At 41.2% G+C, this 20,868-nt stretch overlaps 1 protein-coding gene across 1 annotated transcript in view; it reads left to right on the top strand.

Moving 5' to 3' along the window:
• Positions 1-20,868, top strand: part of DCLK1 (doublecortin like kinase 1) — a 288,776-nt gene that overhangs the window by 211,547 nt on the left and 56,361 nt on the right. The window contains exons 7-8 of the mRNA XM_084843017.1: positions 11,252-11,336; positions 14,943-15,051. Of these exons, the coding sequence (XP_084699143.1) occupies positions 11,252-11,336; positions 14,943-15,051 (194 nt within the window). The remainder of the gene's footprint in view (positions 1-11,251; positions 11,337-14,942; positions 15,052-20,868) is intronic.

The raw sequence follows: 20,868 nt of genomic DNA, 5'->3' as shown, positions 1-20,868 counted from the left end.
GATGTGACATGGGAGATCTGTAACTGGGTCTCAGTCTTAGTATTATTAGTAGTAGTATTTTCAATGCTGAGACAGGTGTCTGCAACAGCTCTGGAATGAGAGTGGGTTTAATACTATCCTCCCTCCCTCTTTTCCAGATTTCAGTTGTCCTACTGAAGGTGATAATACATATTGTATTAGCTGGAGAAGAAAAATGCAGGGGTGATTGTTACAGATCTTTTCCTCTGCAGTGCTAATACCAGCTACAGGGAGGGGTGGAGATTGAGACTGGGAAAACAGAAGAGGGAAGACGGGTTAAGCCTCTCTCCCCAGGTGCTGCTGCTTCCATCAAAATCATGTGTTTGGACCCTTATGTGACTAATCACTGAGGATATGCCTATTAGCAACCATCCAAATACAGTGTGATTGGGTTCAGGCAAGAAATGAGAGAAACATCCTAGTATAATACAGTATTACTTTAGGGACAGAGGACCTCAGAATCCTAGGAGACAAAGTATGGCAACTGCTAACAGCTTGCTTAGGCAAAGAAAGAAGGTAAAGAGAGGCAGGCTAAAAATCAATTAAAGAAGCTAATATTGTGATGGGAGAAAATAGGAACATTTAAATTGTAATTTTGTATCTCTCCCCCCCCCCCCGATTCCTGGAGTGAAGTAAGACAATAGAATCACAATAAAATGCATTTCCTGGCTTGCATGGCAAGAACACTCAGCATAAATGATACCCCACGTTTTTCCCTTGAAGAGCGCCAAGAGTTGTATGGATTTAGCCTGGGTTGGATTTATAGTCTGTTTTTGGAATTCTTAATCCACATAGATCCTATTACTATAGCTTTAACCATATATTCAAAAACCTTCCTTTCACACCCCTGCCTGTTTCTTGAACTGGTATCTTGCCATCCGGTACAGAAAAAGACAAAGGTGCACAAATCAATATTTTATTTATATAGTGTATGGAAAATACTGTTCAGATTGACAAAACAGAGAAGCAAATCTTTAGGGTGCAATCCTGTGTGCACGGCTGGGTGCAAGCCCCATCGAACTCATTGGGTCTTATTTCTGAGTAGACATGTACAGGATTGCCTTGTTAAGTGAGCAAAATCTCGCCCCTTTAATCTACCGTCTACATTGAGCTGCTGTCCTTAATGTGACTTTATGCTGTCAGTGGACATGATCTCTACTTTATTGTAAAATGGAGATCACTGAAAGGAGCTGTTTTGCTTGAGTTAACTGAAAACTGACCGAAGTACTATCTTGGGACTTGCTAGTCATTGGCAAAATCGTTTAATCGCCCTTTAAAATATTGTTCATCGCTTTACTGGCATTTTCAGATAGCGTGTTTATGGAATGCTGATAAATGAGAATTGCTTTTCCAGTGTGTACATTTTAGGTGTTGGCATTTTTAAAAGATGAGAGATTTAGTACTGTGTGAGACTTCAACCACCATGCCTGGTTTGCTAGTTTTTATTTCCCAAATACACAGTTGGATTATCTGAATTTTCAATATCTGAATCTAAAACAATAGCTTTACACTTCTGCAGTTTGCCCTACTGTTTTCATTACACTAGGGAAAATATAAATTGTGAGGGAACTTTGCAAGCCTCATAAGCACAGATAAAATCCCTTAAATTACATTCATTTTCATTGCTTTGATAACAAAAAGTGTGGAGAAAAATGACACTGACCAGATTCCCAAACATTCTGCTTTACAACATTTCTCTCTCAGCTCCCTGATACCAAATGAACCACCGTAAATGGCTCCCTGCAAGGTCCAAGTATTGTATACAAGAATAATCTTCAGAATGAAATAATATGTATTATTTGAGCATTGTATGCATTGTAATACTTTCAGTTTGAGAAATGTCACTGGATTTCCCTGTTTAAAATATTTACAAATGAACTGCAGAGAAAATCTTTCAGTAAGATGTGGTTGAAACCCTATAGCACTGATCTTCCCTTTCCCAACGTGGAGAAATGGTGGTATGTTGGCCATCTGTTATATGAACCTGATCTGGATGTGAAGTACTTACACCAAAGACCCAATCCTCCTTTTATGCAGCCACTTTCTTTTAATGTAGGTGTGTCATAAAAACAGCCAGGTGGCCAGAAACTGAAGCAAGAGCTCCCTCTTAAAATTTGTTTAAGGGTGATGACATTTCACATGGTACAGACTGAATTAAGACAGGTCATTTATACTGAGCACTTCAGGTTCCAGGGAGGCTTTTTGTTATGGAATTCTCACTTTGTAGTGATCCTAATGTGATCTACAGCTGTGTTGAACTACAGTGTGTACAGCTCCACCACATCAGTCAGGATTGTTGTCAAGCCTTCAGTGGCTATGTAACATGAAGGACATTTCTACAAATGTGAAATAGTCATTAATGGAAGTCTTTAAAAGTATTTGACATCCTCTAAGCTTTGGGGGCCATAATGGCCAATTCCAAAAATCTCTAACGAAGAGAAATGAACATTTCTGAGAATGGGGAGAATTTATAGAGCAGTGTGCAATACGGCTTGTGGTCTGCTGTTCAGATATTAAAATGCACCACAGAAAAACAACAGCCAGCTTCACTTAGCTCATTCAAGCAACAGGAACTCCAGGAAATGAGGATCAACTTAACTTACAGCAACCACTGGTTCTCACTTCATATATTCTGATTAAAATCCAAATGCCCTTTTCCAATGCTAATGTGTGTGGTTTGGGGGGTTAATTGCAGGGGAAATTAGAAGGTAGGACAGGATGCGTAGTCCTTCCCACACCTGTTTGTTCTCCTCTGTAAATATTTCACCACTTTGTCATTTTTAAAAGGTCTTTCTCCTCAGCCAGATTCTTGAAGTAGAAATGAACCTCATTAGAGAAACTGGTGGGGGTGGAGAGAGGAATTGCTTTTTGTGGTGAGAGAATCCATATTCACAGATGGGGTCAAGTATCCTGCTCACCTGCCAGGCTTCCCTGAGCCACTCTTACATTCTTTGTTATTTGGCAAATGCAGGGTCGCAACTATGCATATGCTGAGAGAACATCTAGTTTGGCCCTAAGAATAGCCCAATGGGCAATATCCTGGCTAGCCAGCCTGGAACAAGGGTGAATGCCTCTACAATGCAATTCTCAAAAGATGAACTTTGGGCAGAATCTTAGATAAATTTAATTTAGATCCTTTGCCAATGCTCTAAAAACCAAGAGCTTGAATGGAATCCTATCATTGTGTGAGATAACAGCAAGTTATTCTAGGAGTGTTGTCATTCTTAATCTTCCTCTTGAAAAAATGAATACAGTAGAGAAACACCTATTAGTCCAAGACATTCTCCAAATGAAAGTGGAACTAATAATTATATCTGTAATTAAATGAGGTCTGTACAGTAAATGCTATAGAGCTAAACATCTTCTTTTAATGATGGTATCCCATCTTTAAGAGACTGACATTTTGAAAATGTAGGAAATGCATCTGTGGAAAATAATAGAGAACCTTCAGAAAAATATTTAAAGGTTGTAAAATAAAGCCAGGCCTCAACAAATATAAAAAACAGGTTCTGACTGGAATTAGAAATGGTCAGTTTTATCCATAAAGAGAAAACTGAAGACCAAGATGGAGGATAGCTAATGTGGAAAGCTGTAACCTGAAGCATTTTTGGTTGTATATAATTATGTTCAGAAGAGTCCTAAGTGGGGTGGGCTAGTTATGAGGTGGATAACTAATCACTTCCAAAGACCATCTCCAAGAATGCTTTGTTTGATCCCTTTCCTCCATCAGGAACATGGCTGGTGGTAAATCTGTGCCTCAGGAAGCTCATAAGTAAAGGAAAACTACCTATTATTCTAATCTTCACAAATCCTATTCTCATATCCATTTTACTCATCTTTTGATGTTTAAGACATAACGCAAAAACCACTTTAACTCATGAACAAAATAAAGACAGATTTTATGTTGAGCCTTCTTGAGCAATATCAGTACTGGATTATGAATATAAAATTTTCATTACAATCCTCATGGCAAGTCTGAATAAAATAATTCCAGATTTTATATTGATGTGGATCAAAATAATTTCCTCCAAGGTGGGAGAAAGCTAATAATACCACGAAAGATCTAATTAACCATTTTTAAATCTAAAAAATGCTATTTTTTATTTATTAATGGAGAAAAGGCATTTGATCACTTCAAATGGGTATTTATTAATTTGGTGCTGGTGTGGTTTATACTAGAAGCTAAGATTATCAAGTGCTTAATAGTGCAATCCCGTGCGTATTTACTCAGAAGTAAGTCCTACTGGCTTAAATGGGACTTATTCCCAGGTAAGTGTGTGTAGGTTTCAGCCAGGTATTATTTATAATACAGATTTTCAGAAACCTATTGATAACTGGCTGTTGATTCGAATAAACAAGATTAGAAAGAGGAATGAAACAAAGATGGCTCTCATCTCCCCTACCTTTTAATCTTTCAACTGAAATATTTACTTTAGACGTAAGATCAAGTTCTGATATGAATGATATTTGAATTGGAACCGAGGATCATATCACCAGATGCTGATGATGCTATTTCAGTAATCATTCCAGTGTGATCTTTTATATCAAATTGATTCTAAATTGAGATTTTTGGATAAAATTAACTATATAGAAGACTGAAATAAAGGGACAAATACTTCTCCTGATTGTCAAACAAATTGGAAAAAGAGGAAAGCAAGAAATTGCGAATGTATTTGCCATCTTATCCAAAAGAATTGTTTATTCATAACTGCCAACCCTTATTCAAAGTACTAGTCAAAAACTGACTGTATCATGATTTAGGAGAATAGCATTGTTAAAATGAATCTTTTGCCATATTTCCTTTTTTGTTCCTTTTTCTTTCTATAGCAGTTTCAGCTCAACTTTTGAGATGATGTACAAGCCAAACCTGAATAATTTATTTGGGAAAAAGTCCTGCTAGAATAAAAACTGTTCAGGAGGATACTATTAAAGGCAGTCTTGCAACACTTAGGGTGCAATCCTATCTAGATAGGCGGCCACCTCCAAACTCGGAGACAACTGCCTAGCCAAAGCAAGGCAGGAGAAGCATGGGGGGATTGTTCCCTCTGCGCCTCTCCTGCCCTACTTTTTCTGCCAGACAGTCGATTGCAGCTGTCTAGATGCGGGGGGGCCAAGCGGGAGCGGAGGCTGCTGTACGACACATAGGATATGTCGTACATGCATTTCCGCTTTCCCCGCCCCAGAACACCCCCCCAGCCACACCCGTTTTTAGCCACCCTGTGCTTCTCTTCCGAGTGCGGAGGACAGGGCTTCTCCACGCTGGCTCCAAGGCAGCGCAGAAGTCGGGGAAGGTCAGTTTTCTGGGAACCAATCTCAGAGTGTGGGCTCCAAGGTCGGTTCCCGGAAAACAGCATATCCTATGGCCATCTAGCCACTGTCTAGCAGCCATAGGCTTGGTCCCTCTCGCTGCAATCCTATACAGACTTACCTGGGACTACATCTTATTGCACACAATGGAACTTACTTCTGAGTAGACAGCAATAGGATTGCATTATTAAATACTACATGCATCTCATCTAGTAGCCTTAACTTATTGGCTTATCTTTGACTATACTGTTATTGAGGTATATCAGTTGGATATTCCATTATCTATATTGGGAAGAAATGAAAAAAGATCACTTCATATAAACAAACAGTCCCTAACTTATTTGAAACTTGGAATAAGTATAAATGTAAACTATATCCTGATTTATTGCCAGTAATCTTCATTTTATATCTTCCTTAGTTTGATATAATAAGAACATACAGAATATGTCATTTGGGGACAAAAGGTTTTTTCCCCCCCTAGATACTTGAATTAGATTAGTTTTCAAAATGCTATAAGGAGCAAATCAAAGACTGTCTGTCTTACAATACTTACAATTTAAAATACTGATAATGGATGCATTTTTGAATGAAAGGGAAATTCAGGAATTATCTGCTATTCAGCAAATCTGAAAAGAGTTGAAGGATTGCTATCCAGAATATATCATGTTCTGATGAGTTTTGGTATGGGATCAGATAAATAAAACTCACTGTACTGAAGAATTGTTTTGTTTATGTAAGATAGGATATTTTAGTTCAGTATATTTTATTACAGAACTTTTCAAAAATTCTGCACCAATGGTATTACACACAGGACAGATTAAGTTACATTTTCTTAACATCTCTTGGAGGTATAATACAAATGGGCCAGTTTTTGCATATTTGGTTATGGTGTGTTACAATTTGACCTTATTGGGCAAATGTGTTAGACAATATTCAGATGATCTATTGAGTGCAGTTTTCATGTGCTGAAAATAATTATAAAGCATTTGCTAAAAGGTCATGGATTGGAGCCATACTACATTAGTGGCACTTAGATCCCATTCCAGTGAATTGGACTTAACTTAGTAGTCATGAATAACTTTTCACATTGATTCCCGTTAGACTTGACTCAGTAGCCATAATGACTAACTTTTCACATTGATTTCAACTAGTTAAAAAGGACCATTGTATTTTCATATGGCAGAAGGTAGATCTACAGATGTTTGGGACTTCAACTCCCAGAAACCCCTGCCTGTATGGCCATTAGTCAAGAACGCTTGGAGTCCAAACACCTGGAGATGTACTTTCTGCCCACCCCGCCATAGGGAAGCTTCTTTGTATCACTAAGTGGCCTAAATGGCAGATAAAATATATTCTAGGCTAAGTGTAATGGTTGATTAAAGTTTGGGATTTCATGTTTATAGATAAACATTTGTGTGTATTTGCAAGCAAGAAGATGAATAAAGCAATCAGTTGTAAGTTTGACCTCTTTTTGTACCTTTTTGAAAAGATCAAGGCAAGACATTAATTTTTTAAAAATCATATTGTTTTATTATATAACAAAACTAAGCTTCTTTTATGAATGTGTAATTATTACGATTATGAATAATTTATTGTGGTCAATGACCAGTATAATAATTAATGCATTAGTCATTATAACTACAGTATATTTATTCACATTGTTAAACTGTTGAGGGTAGTCTTTAATTTTAATGGATCCATAACAGTATTTACTAGTAGTATAAACACAGATGGGAACATCTTTTTCAGAGTATGGCATTTTTCTTCTTTCATATGCATAAACCCCCTGCCCCCAAAGCAACACAGGCTTAATTTATGTTAGATACTTACGTGCTTCTCATGTCTGAATGCTGTTAATAGGCTCACTTACAGCAATAAATAATACATAGCTTTGTAACCAAAACAGCTTAATATGAAATTTGGTAATTAAATTCCATGATTAAAAAGTAATTTACAAAATACTGTTTAAATGTTAATGTTTTACCCAAATCAGAGAGCAGTGGATTATCTGACTCTGAAATGGTATTCAAAATGTTAGAGATGTTCTTTATCTGCTAAAATGTTCATCTTCCTATTACAATACGTGAAATCCATTTTTTAAAAAGTGGTCTAAATAGATTATTGCTGTGGCAGTATTACAAATTATTGCAGCAAAAGATCACAACATGTAATTAGCATACATAGATTATGGTGTCTGTTATTTGAAAAAGAATATTTGGCAGCAGTAGCAACAAAAATAAATATTAGCAATGTTCTTCTACTGAGAGACTGTTTTGTAATACCTGATATCTTTCCTGTGTGGGGTCATGAAATTCCTGCTGTAGGCTTCCCACAGCTGAACGAACAGCTGAAACTTTGAAGTAAGTGTTCTTTCTCCCCCACCACAGTATTCAGCATCATGTAAATATAAGTAGCAAATGCCTATCTCCTTGCTGCAAAAACAGCCAATGTGTATACTACTGTCAAGGGCGTAATGAGAGTTTATGGGCCCCAGAAATCTTGCAATGACCCCACTCCGGGCAAGTCCTCCTACTGTTTTGGTCATTTTTGTCACATCTGTCCCCAGTGTCTTACAAGAAGTGGGAGAGCAGTAGAGATTAGGGAATATGGTGTCTTGTTGACCAAGAGGCCCATGCCATTAATCAGCCACCTAGCAGTCCTATGATCATGCCTGGAGTAGGGATGTTGGAGAAATCTGTTTGGAGGTGGAGTTCGATGGGTTTTCATAGGCTCGGGCCAACACCCCCCCCCCCAGACTTCATTTCGGTTTCCACTGCAACACCGGGCTCAATCTGCAGCAAGTTGGGCAGTTCATGGATTTTCCAGGAATTTTGCACTTTTGGGGTGGGGGGAGGTTCTGCAATTTGCACAAATTTCTGAGCAATGCTCAAATTACACAAATTATGGCCCAATTTGCATAATTTGCACAAATTCATCCATAATTTGCATAAATTCAGCTGTAATTTATGCAAATTGCAGAAACTTCCCCAAAAGCGGGGAGTTCCCAAAGTTCGGGGAACGCCCCGCAGCTCAGGTCGCAGACGTGAAGCGAGTTGTACACACTGCAGAACTCTGTCAAGCCAAAAAAGAACCGGATTTCCTAGTGACGGACATCCCTAACCTGGAGCCAGGTCTTAGAAGGTCTTAGAAGTGCTTTCTGCCCCCCACTCCATTCTGCCAATGGGGAGTAATCCGCAGTGCCTGGCGCCAAATGTGCGGGTGAATTCAGGGTTCCATCTCCTGTCTGGGTAGGAGCTGCCTGATGTTTGCAGGTCTTGGCAGCCATCTATCAATACAGTGTGTTGTATAAATGCAATTGGTACAGATCTGTCATTAAAAAGTAGAAGAGAATGCAGCGATGAGTGAAATGTTACTTTTCAAAAGAAGAAAAATGGCCCCATGAATCAGAAGATTGCAGAGATTAAAGGTAAACAAAATGAATGTGGACGTAGAATTTCTTGTTAGTGGGCAAGAGTGGGTTTAACGATTATGGTAAGTATGCTATGGAGTTAGATACCCAGCCTGATCTTGGCTGCTTTTGTAGTGTAATTATCTGAGGCTGTAAGAGGTTGTGTGCAAAAAATGACCTACATTGATCTCTTAACTTAGAACCCAGTTCCCTTAGTCTCATGAAAAAAAGGGGAAAGGAGATAACCTAAGTAGAGCAGCACGAGGGAGAAGGTTTATTATGTTTATGAAAGCAGATTTCAGCTGTGTGAGATAGCCAGAAAAGGATACAGTTCTCAGCCTCTGTGTGAGTATAAGGATAAGGGGAAATATGGCACATGGATCAGAGATGTGAAGGGCCTTAGAAGAGGGTGAGCCATATTCTTTACCTGGCAAACAAACACGGTTTGAAGAATACAGTAGGCAAGAGCTTATCGTAATCTACCAATCACATCCCAAGACTTCCTCCAGTCTGTACAAACAGTTATGCCAGCACAGTGTCACGTTACATGCTGTTAGGATGGTGGTACACAGTGGCATATGCCAGGGTCACAAGCAGATAGGCTGGTACAAATGATTTATGATCTGCCTGACAATATGTTAACTGCAAGCTAAGCAGAATTCACATTATATTCTTACTTTAGAAGGCTTCAGAATAAATATCAGTGTGATTTCAAAATAAAAAAGAAAACAGAATGAAATTGAATGCGGGTTCATCTGGATCTCCACTGTCAGTTTGACACTCCTTTAGTTGCTACAGCAGCCTCCCTGAGCTTGGTGCCCTCTAGTTCTCCCAGCATTCCTGACTGTTGGCCATGCTGGTTGGGGCTGATGGGAGTTGAAGTCCAAAACATCTGGAGGGCACCAGGTTGGGGAAGGCTGTGCAACAGGATAAGAGAATATTTGAAAACTGGCTCTAACTTAAAGGCTGTAAGTTGGTATCTTAGGCTATGACGTTGTTGAATCAACAGCAGGAGACATATAGCAAAGGGTTTGTTCTTCAAGCATGGCAAAGCTGAAATATAGAAAGCACATCACTGAAGAAAACAGAATGCGTATAGATGGTCACAGGTGACACACACACACACAGGCGCACACAAATGTTTCAGTGCTTGTACACTTGATGTAAACACAGCTGGGAAGTCATAGCTACTTGTGAATTTTCAGCACATCTCAGCACCTGCAATAAAACATGTGTAAGTATGTTCACACAGGTGGCACACTAAGTGCATAAAGGCCTGGTTCAGACATAGCATTAAGCCTGCCTTCCTCAACCTGGTACCCTCCAGCTTGGACTTCAACTCCCATCAACCTCAATCAGCATGGCCAGTGGTCAGGAATGCTGTAGTCCAACATATCTAGAGGGCACCATGATGGGGAAAGGTAAGCCATAGTTTGTTTTAACCATGGTTTGCTGAACAAGCCAGGATCAGGCTCACAGACATTCAAAGAAACCGCAGTTTGTTTTGCCTAATGTTGATTTGTGAATAGCCAACTATTAAACTGCAGCCCATTCCATTGTCCTAAGATGGGCACGGCCTGACTGCAGTACCAGTGCTCATTCCATTGGCAGGCTGCAGAAACACGGCTGGGAAAATGAGCACTCTCCTCCCTGGAAAACTTTGGCTGCTCTCCGCAGTTCCCTGAAGAAAAAAAACAGTCCTGAAGCATCCCTCCCTTCCCCAATTCCTAGATACTCACTGTGAAGGCCCAATAGCCGTTCATTCATCTTTTCCTCTGAATTCTCATAAAAAGCCTTTCTGCTATGGCCACCTTTTCAATGATAACGCAAGAGGTTTTTTTCAGAACTGAAACTACCTGTAAGCAAGCAAAAGGAGCAAGTGTTAGCATTTAGGTGGAGATCTTTAAACATAAGCAATAAGGAACTTCCCAATGAAGATACTTTAAGAATCAGTGTGATGTTCTCCAAATGGCAGAGGGAAAAGGGATCATGTTCTCAGAAATGTACCTAATCATTTGAAGAGGCTGGGGAGGTGGAGAGGAAGGGCCATAGCTCAATGGCAGAGCACTTTCCTGACATGCAGGAGGTCCCAGGTTCAATTGCCAGCATCTCCAGGTAGGGCTAGGAAAGAATCCTGCCTGAAACACTGGTGAGCCACTGCCCAGTGTTGGCTATACTAGACTAGATGGACCAATGGTCAGTATAAGGCAGCTTCCTCTGTTCCTATTAGAGGAGAAGCTGGCGGTAATTTACAACAAAAATAATCAAAGGATGTTTGAGAGTGTTTTAGAAGTTAGGTGCTGTTTTCTCAATTGAAGGTTTTTAGAAACCCAGCAGTAAATAATGAAGCACATTGACCCTAAAGAGATAAAAATGCTACTTGTGCAATTAAAAAAAAACACACTATTTTTGGTGTTACCCCTGTATGTTTGTTGTATTGTCTAGCTTTGTTGAAACCGCTTTTTAACAATCCTTCCTCCCATGTGTCTTCCCCTTTCCCCGACCCTGTATTTCCAGAGCTCTCAGCACGGTGGTTCCTCTACCTCACTAGCATCTACCAAAGTCTGCAGCTCCATGGATGAAAATGATGCTCCTGGTGAAGGTAAAAGAAAAGAATAAAATAAAAATGCATTTCTGTTTGAAAATTGACATATACATTCTGAACAAAGATAGTAACAATATGACTGCCAGTCAAATAGGTCACTTGTAAACAGTGCAGGCTCCAGGTTTTTGAGGCCCCTAGGGCAGGGCACACACAGTGGGGCTCCTCCCTCAGTGAGTCTGCCTTCTCACCGCCATTGTCACCAGCTGTTATTGCTCCTCATCCTCTTTGCCGTCATTGCTACCACTCTTTTGCTTGACAGTGAGCAAGTATGCAGTGTCATCTACTGCTCCTAGGGGTATTGTGGTAGTCCGAGCGGGCTGTGGAGTTGAACGGACTGCCCCCCTGCTCAGCCTCCCAGACCCCATTTGCCGAACTGCCACATGCTTACTGGACCCATTCGCAAGCACCATGCTGTCCGTGAGCACCCAGCAGCTGCCCACCCCTTAGCAAGATGTCATTTTATGTAAAAATAGTGGCTCAGGATTTTCCAAAAATGCAGCGTTACATAAATGGCAGCCATAAAGGGGCAGCCATAAAGGGGCCATTTCTGCAACATTACATTTCTGGAAAACCCCAAACTGCCATTTTTATGCAAAATGACAGCTTGCTAAAGGGAAGGGCGGCCCCGTGGCACTCACCGAGCTGTGCAGTGGCGAGCACGGGATGGCAAGCAGGGACAGGAGGTGGTTCAGCAAGATCTTGGCAAGCACGGATGGAGGTGAGTCCATCCATCCCTAAATGCTCCTCTTCCTCACTACCACCGTTGTCTGAGGACGGACAGACTCACCCGTGCCTCACTTCGTCTGGCACTTGCCATCCACTGTCGCTGCCCACCCCTGCTTGCTGTGCTGCGCACACTTCGTCATAACCCGGCCTGTAATGTTGCATGAATGGCTCCTTCATGGCTGCCGATTACGCAACAATACCTACCCGGAAGCACTTCAGCCACCATTGTTGTGCACAAAGGCAGCTCACTAGGGAGGATGGGCAGCTGCTGGACGCTTGCCAAGCCATGGGGTGTTCACAAAGTGGATCTGTGAGCGCCCGGTGGTTCAGCAAGCAGGGTCCAGAAGGCCAGGCAAGCATGCTGAATTCAAACTACAGAATGGGGGCCTTAGATCTACAATACTGTGTAAAAAGCATAATGAAAGAAATGGAACTTGAGAAATCCCTTAATTTTTTGTTAAGTTTCTCCTCCCAGTGCAGAACCAAGATCTGGCAGCTAAATGAAGGTCTGTAGACATTGGGTGGGATCCAAACTAAGTCACAGTTATGTCCCATTGAAATCAATGTGAACATTTAGTTCTTACCTAAGTGGGACAAACTTAGTATGAATCCAACCCATTGGCTCAGTTTGGATGTAATCTCACATACGCCGCCCCTTTCCTCTGGTATTTCCACTTCCATTTTAGGTTAACCACAGTTTAGCATTACGTCTGAACCCTAAACTGTTGTTACTCTTAACTATGGTTAGTGAAAACAAGCCAGTTTCATAAACTGTGGTTTGAAGTTGGCTTGCTTCTACTAACTGTATTTAAAACTAACCACAATTTGTCTGAGTTCAGACATCACAACAAGCTGCAGGTAGACTAAAGTGGAAGTAAAAGTTTCTGAACTACTCCTCACTGCTATGCCAGTATGTGTGTGTGTTGGGGGGAGAAAATACATGAGCTATAGCTTGCTCCAGTTCATTCTTGTAACGCTAAGCTGGAGATCTCCAAAATGGTGCCTGTGGGCACCGATGTGTCCTTGGATACTTCTCTTGGTGCCTACTAGGCTCCCTTTCCCCTCCTGATTTTTTTAAAAAAATGTAAAATATTAACTGGATGGCTGGCATGTTGCAAAGTGAAGCTTCCGCTCCAGTTCCATCTTTATTTCCAAGAATGCCTCTGAGTCCCACGTCTCTCAGCCTCAACCGTTTGCCAACTGTGAAATAGAGCAGAAAAATGTGGCTTTGTGTTTTTGAGCTCAGACCCCACCTCTGCGATTTTGTAAAAGGGCAAGTGCCCCCATGGAGCCATTTTGTGAGAGTGCCCATGATACACTATCAACATTCCAAATGTGCCCACAGACCCAAAAAGTTTGGGGACCCCTGTGCTAAATCATGTTGAACACAGCCACTGTGAGTACATGCATGTACACACCTACGCAGAAAGATGTCTCTCCCTGTCTTATATGGCATATGATAATTGCCAGCATTTTATGTATAATGTGTACTACATGTTATAAATGAAAGTGTACAACAAACTCTAAGATGAAATAGAGGAGTGCATGTTGATCATTGCTATGCAAAATTGATCACGCTGTCTTGGTTCCATTCAGGGCTGGCATCAGCATGCTGGGGCAGCTGCTGGGCTCCAGGATCATGGCTGGGGCCTACTGCTGATGCCTGCCCTAGCCCCCATTTAAGTCTAGCCACCATTTAAATTCCCCACAATGCTCCTGCCACAGTGGAGGCTGGTGGCTCCGATGTCAGTGGGGCGGTGAATCCGGTCTGGGTTTCAGTCAGAACTCTAAAGGAGCTATCCAAGGTGCGAACGTCTTTAGAGTTCTGACTGGTTCTGATGGAAACCCAGAGTGGATTTACCACCCCATTGACATCAGAGCCACCAGTCTCCACTACCCTCATATAATGTCACTGTGTGGCATATAATGTCACTGTAAGATGGTGGCACCTGACATGCTTGGAACAGCATTACCCTCCACTACATGATCATTACACCAAGGTCCACTGATGGAGAAGGAAGCCCACCACAGGACACCTTGCCCAGGCAAGCCCATTCAAACTGTTCCTGGTTCCATTGCTTTAAGGAGCAGGATGTTATGGGCAGGGGGAGATAGATGTTACTATTTGAAAAGGCTGTTCCCAATATTGCAGTGGACCAAGCACAGTTCATGTAAGTGGGGGTTTATAGCTCCAGCTTTTTAGAAAATGTTATTAGACACTTGCAAACTGTGTCTTTGAGTCCTGTTTGAAGAATAATGGTACTCTAATGGCTACTAAAATACAATAACTAGAAAACCCTTTTCTTTATTGTTTTGACTTACTGTGATTTTTTAAAGCATCTGGTGCCCAGGTTGTATATTTTGGTGACATTATTGAGAACACTTGTTTAAAAACTAAATATTCAGTACAGCAGGGAAAATAGCACTTATCACATGAGCAATTTTATGGAAGTCTCAGTTTACAGGATGTAATAAAAGAAGTCCTCGAGTGTTAGGCTCCTTTTGTAGATAGATTTAATTGTGGTGTGTTGAACTAATCCAGTGTTCCCTTGAGATTGGACTTCTCCTGAGCAGATCACAAAAAGCATCTGTTTTTTATTTAAAAAAATTAAAAATGGGTTATACATGCAGCAGGATTTTTGCAAATGTGTAAAACTGGGTCTAGTGTCTAGAGGCTTAACTTTTCATACTTTATGTGGTGAAACTTGTTGAGTGTATGCAATACCCGTGGTATGATTTCTCTGTTAAGCAAAATGTGAATGTTGATTCTGAATGGTTTCCAATTGTCTTAAACCCTAATAGAGGTAAAATATGTATTATGTGTCACATCTGTGTTGCCTTCTCTACCAATAAAAATGTACTAACGATTCTTTTCAGAAGTGTTGGAGGAAGGCTTCCAGGTTCCAGCCTCTATAGCAGAGAGATATAAAGTTGGCCGGACTATAGGAGATGGAAATTTTGCCATTGTAAAGGAGTGTATAGAAAGGTGAGAGAGATTTCTTGCTTATTACTGTTAAAGCAGTCACTAATGTTAAGCTTCTCCTGGATCACATCTTCATTTGCCGCACATATGGAAGAAAGTAATGTCTTAGCTCCATATGTACAAAATGGAAAAACAACTCTAGCTGTGTCTGAAAATAAGAGTTCTGCAGGAACAATCTATACATTTAATACTTTGATTTGTCCCATCCCTCCTGCCCATTCCTTGACTCTGCTCAGCACACTCCTTCCAGGAGATTGTTAAATCTTTCTCATTGTACTAAAATAACACATTAGAAGTTTGTTTTCTTGCAATTGGAAAACAAATGCCTGCAGCTTTCTCTTTTGACTGCTCAGTAGAGGCTTCAGTCTGGTGTAGACCTAGAGTTACAGACATCGATTCTCATTTCTCTAACACGTTAGGAAAATGTTACCTGCACATATCATGGCAGCATGGGATGCTGCCTTATACATGGTCTAATTCTTTGTCCATCTAGCCCAGTATTATAAACTCTGACTGCTGCTGGCTCTCAGGCAGAGGTCTTTCCCGTCAGCTGCTATGTGATCCTTTTCACTGGAGATCCCACAGACTGAACTTGGCAGCTTCTGCATGCAAAATCTGTGCTCTGTCTTTGAACTATGGTTCCAACCACAATAGGAATGGCATAAAGTTTCTGAAATGTTGACCTCCCTGCAGAACAAACAGTATTGCTAATCGACAGAACAGCTGGCTTCAGCATCATGGCAAAACAGGATGCCACTTAGCACTATTTAGTCTCTGCTTCAAAGTGAACAATGAGGTCCATCCTGAAGGAAACCCCTATGGACGCACCCTGTCTAGCTGTGTGACTATACAACTCAATCAAGCTGAATTTATGCCAGTCAGCTGGTAGAGAAGGGAGAGTCAAAACTGAATCCAAAGCTCCCCTTCCTAAACTGCTGATCAGAGTTATCTGTTTTCTAACAGGGTTTCAGCATGCACAGTTCCAGCAGTTTGGTCAGGAGGGGGACTGTCCATGCAGCATCCATTTGCATGCACAGTTCCATATCCAGTTCGGAATTTAAGAGCATAAGAAGAGCCATGTTGGATCAGGCCAAGGGTCCATCTAGTCCAGTATTCTGTTCACACAGTGGCCAACCAGCTGCCCATGTGAAACCCATAACTGGGACATGAGCGCAAGAGCGCCCATGTTCCCCAGCAACTGATCTACTACCTCTGGTACTGGAGGTAGCACATAGCCATCAGGACTAGCATCTATTGATAGCCTTCTCCTCGGGGAATTTGTCCGACCCCCTTTTAAAGCCATCTAAATTGGTGGCCATCACCTTATCCTGTGGTAGCGAATTCCATAGTTTAGCTATGTGCTGTGTGAAGAAGTACTTCCTTTTATCTGTCCTGAATCTCCCACCAATCAGCTTCATAGGATGGTCCTGGGTTTTAGTATTGTGAGAGAGGGAGAAAAATGTCTCCCTATGCACTTTCTCCACACCATGCATCATTTTGTACACCTCAATCATGTCTCCCCTTACTCACCTTTTTTCTAAGCTAAACAATCCCAACTGTTGTAACCTTTCCTCCTAGGAGAATTGTTCCAGGAGTATGTGTGTGGAAGCTCAAGCAACTTGGCCTTTGCAGACATAGGTCAGCACTGTTTCTAGAATCGAATACTGGGCAGTATCCAATCTTGCCACTGTGCTCCTGCTTGGTCTGTTGCACAAGTGGGACCCACCCCTCACACAACGGAAAGCTAGCAGGTCAAAAAGCAACCCAGGAAAAAAGCAGAAATGCTTGCTCCAGGTCAGGACAAGTCAGCAGAGTTTCCTTTTGCAAGCTCCACTGATGTGCCCCATTCCATTCATTTCAGGTTGCTTTTAGAACAACTAGCTCCCTGTTGTGCTAGCAGTGAATCCCACTGGTCCTCAGGCAGGCTTGGATACCGCCCACAACATGCAGTCTATGTACTGTGCATGTATAAAGGATAAGAAGTATTTAAAAGGGTCACCAGTTGTTTTTTCAGTGGGCTACACTGAGGACTTTATTCATTTATTACCTTTACCTTGCTTATTACCTTTATCTTGCCCTTTCTCCAAGGAACTCAAGGCAGTGCACGTGGTTTCCCGTCCCATTTTTATTCTGATAACAAGCCTGTGTGTTAGGCTGAGAAGAAGTGTCTGTTCCCCAGGGAATTTCATGGCTGAATGGGCATTGAACCTGGGTCAGGCTAGTCAAAGACCCTGGCCACTACACAACATTGGCTCTCTAACAGGCAATAGATTAATTATAGAGGAGGAGGGGGAGGGGGAGGAGGAATGCCTCCTTTTATTTTTGATATGCACCTTCTCCATATCTATTTCACAACTGAAATGTAAAGTTGTGTATTTGGTGTTTAAATAAAAGGGGTCATGCTCAGGATTGGTTATATAAGTTTGAGCAAGCTTATAGCCAAATATTTTGTAGTGAGGTGGGTTTATGGGGGAGTGGAATTGTTGCAGAATTGGCAGTACATAAATTCAACTAGCATAATACATTTAACGTTATTTAATTGTGTTTCTGCTTAGTGAGCAAATAGGTAATATAGCACTTGCATGATTTTCCTTATAGCTCCGCAAGTGAAAGATTTCCCTTTTTAAAAAATGACACCTGAACATCCAGGAAGGGGATCTAGAGTATGTGGCAACAGTTTGGAGCTTAAGTGGCATTACTGGAATCTTAATATGTCTGTAGTCTAAGGGCACAATCCTATGCATGTTTAGACAGAAAAAAATCCCACAATTCCCAGTATGCCCCAACCAGCATGGCTGGCTGGAGGGATGCTGGGAGTTGTAGGACCTTTTTCCTTCTAAACACATATAGGATTGTGCCCTAAAACTTTTTTTTTAATATGTTATCTTTTGTATTTTTCACTGTAAATGATAGTCAAGTTATGCCTCACTTATTTAATAACTACTTGTATGGTGGTGTTCCTAAATTTCCTAAGAGGCATGTAAGAACAAAAGTTTTCCATTGCTATTGGTGATAAAAACATGTGAAGAAAAATTTATATAATTCCTATTATTTTTGGGATTCTGTTGTAAAATGTGAGTCAAACCTAAAAGCAATTAAGTCATCATGTGCTTTTTGGGATAATTGCATATTAATTCCTGTTGTATCTGAGTTATTCCTTTTCTACAGTATATTTTTAGTATATAAAAACCTCCCATTTTAAATACTGGTTTTTAAAGTATGAGTTAATCTTTCTAGCAAGTAGTCATTCCCAGCCCAGCTAAAAAGCTCATTAGTTTGCTTTTTGTGACAGAAAGGATAACAAGGGTGTTTAGTTCACAGAACTTAAATGATTCTTAAAGAATCATATTTTATATGAATGTTTTCAGAATAAGTTGCATGCTTATAAAGATAACATAAAGCTGTGTGAAGAAGCCCTCTAGTGGATGAAACATATGGATGGCTAAGACCAAATATACCATTGAGACTTTTTGGAACAGCCATCCATGTTGCTGCAGCTTTTGAAGAACATGAATATGGCAAAGTACATGTGATTCTCCCCTCCCCCCTTTTTGTGCTAAGTCATCACTTTAAATCTTGAATTTAATCTGCAGAGGTTTAATCTTTAAAGTTATTGCTCCACTGCTGTTAGGAAGCAGAACACTGAACATTTTAAATTCATTGAAGCCATTATATACTCTGCCTCTCCAAAACTTGAAGTGGCTTCTAACTAGAGTAGAGTCAAAATTGCTCAGAAGACATTTTCTTTTTTTTCACCTGCCTAGAAATGGAGGTCACCAGAATTTCTTTAAATATTCTCCCTGCCTTTGGAGGTCAGGCGGGCGCCAGTGTTGTGTTGCTTTCAGCGCCTCCTGACAACATTGTTATTTCGAGTGGCCTTCCCTGAGTGACCAGCTGCGGTTATTAACTTCCGAATCTGTTCTTTAACATGTTTTAATTGTTTTAATTATGGGGGGGGTATTCTTTTATCTTGTTGTTCACTGCTCCAAAATCTTTGATGTGGAGGGGTATATAAAATATTGTAAACAAACAATAAATAAAATGGGAGGGGGCAACCACCATTACTCCTATCCTCATAATGTCTTAGAACAGCACTATATTCATGGCATTGTGGAGAATGCAAAATGGTGGTCAGGCTGACAACACAGTTGTTACTGCCGCCACTTGCAGGGGGAGCACACACAAAAAACACCTTAGGCTGCATTGTAGTAGAGCCAGAACTCACAGGATTGAAATGCTGGGATTTTTTTGATTAGTAGGATGATAGGGGGTTTTTTGCCACCCCCCTCAGGCTTCCCTGTTCCCTTTGAGTTTAGCTGTAATCCCCACAGCAGCTGATGAGTGGGGTAGACTTTCTCAGGAATGATATATTGTAAGCTATCCCTGTTGCAATGCAGAGTTTTTGGGGTGGCATGGACAATTAATTGCATGGACAATTAAGACCCTTTGGCTTTTTTTTAAAAAAAGACCTGATCCTGGTGGAGGTGAAAACTGCTAGAACTGGTTTGATGATGTGGATCAACACAGCTGCCAGAATGTTTGCACTGTCCTTGGGATCATGGTTATGGGGACTGCGATGTTGAGCACTTGCACTTCAAAACTTACCAGTACACTACTGACCTTAGGAAATCGGAAGGAAGCTCTGCTACTGCTAATGGTGAGCCCTACTCCAAGGAAGTGTTGGAGAGTGATCTCGGAAGCTAAGCAGGGTCAGCCCTGGTTAGTACTTGGATGGGAGACCGCCTGGGAATCAGGCTTCCTGCATTGAGCAGGGGGTTGGACCCAATGGTCTTTTAGGCCCCTTCCAACCCTACTGTTCTATGATTCTATGATTCTAGTTTCTCCTTCCTCTGGAGAAATTCAGTGAAATCCCCCCGCCCCATTTTTCTGCCCACAAATAGGGTAGAAATTTTCAAAAGGCCATTTGGGCGCAACTCTACATTCCAACTGTAGCAAAGCAGTAATGTTGTAACATTCTCATTTATTTCCTACCTCCAGTACCAGAGGCAGTGAGCCTATGTACACCAGTTGCTGGAGAACGTGGGTGGGAGGATGCTGTTGCACTCATGCCCTACTTATGAGTTCCTGGTCAACAGCTGGTTGGCCACTGTGTGAAAAGAATGCTGCACTAGATGGAGCCTCGGTCTGATCCAGCATGGCTGTTCTTATTTTCATGTTGGTGGCTTTTCCACTGGTTTCTCCCGAGCTTAAGAATGGAATAAACCAGCATGCAAATAAAATCATTTTTATAAGATCACTTTGATTAAAGCTAAGAAGCACCATATGGCTGTTGCTTCAAAACAGTATGATTCCATCTTTTATCGTTTTTATTTTTGTTGTTCAGTCGTGTCCGACTCTTCGTGACGCCATGGACCATAGCACGCCAGGCCTTCCTGTCCTGCGCACTCTCCCGGAGTGTGCTCAGGTTCATATTCATTGCATCAGTGATGCTATCTAGCCATCTCATCCTCTGCCGTCCCCTTCTCCTTTGGCCTTCAGTCTTTCCCAGCATCAGAACTTTTCCAGAGAGTTTTCTCTTCGCATTAGGTGGCCAAAATATTTGAGCTTCAGCTTCAGTATCTGTCCTTCCAATGAGCACTCAGGGTTGATTTCCTTTAGGATGGACTGATTGGACCTCCTTGCAGTCCAGGGGACTCGTAAGAGTCTTCTCCAGCACCACAGTTCGAAAGCATCAATTCTTTGGCGCTCAGCCTTCCATCCAGCTCTCACAGCCATACATTACTACTGGGAAAACCATAGCTTTGATTAGACGGACCATTGTTGGCAAGGTGATGTCTCTGCTTCTTACTATGCTGTCTA

This window comes from Heloderma suspectum, chromosome 3 (assembly GCF_057233095.1).
Source record: "Heloderma suspectum isolate Gila_16-S chromosome 3, 16-S_ref, whole genome shotgun sequence".
Classification (NCBI taxonomy): Eukaryota; Metazoa; Chordata; class Lepidosauria; order Squamata; family Helodermatidae; genus Heloderma; species Heloderma suspectum.
Note: the sequence above shows the minus strand (reverse complement) of the source record. Positions and strands in the feature narration are given on the sequence as shown.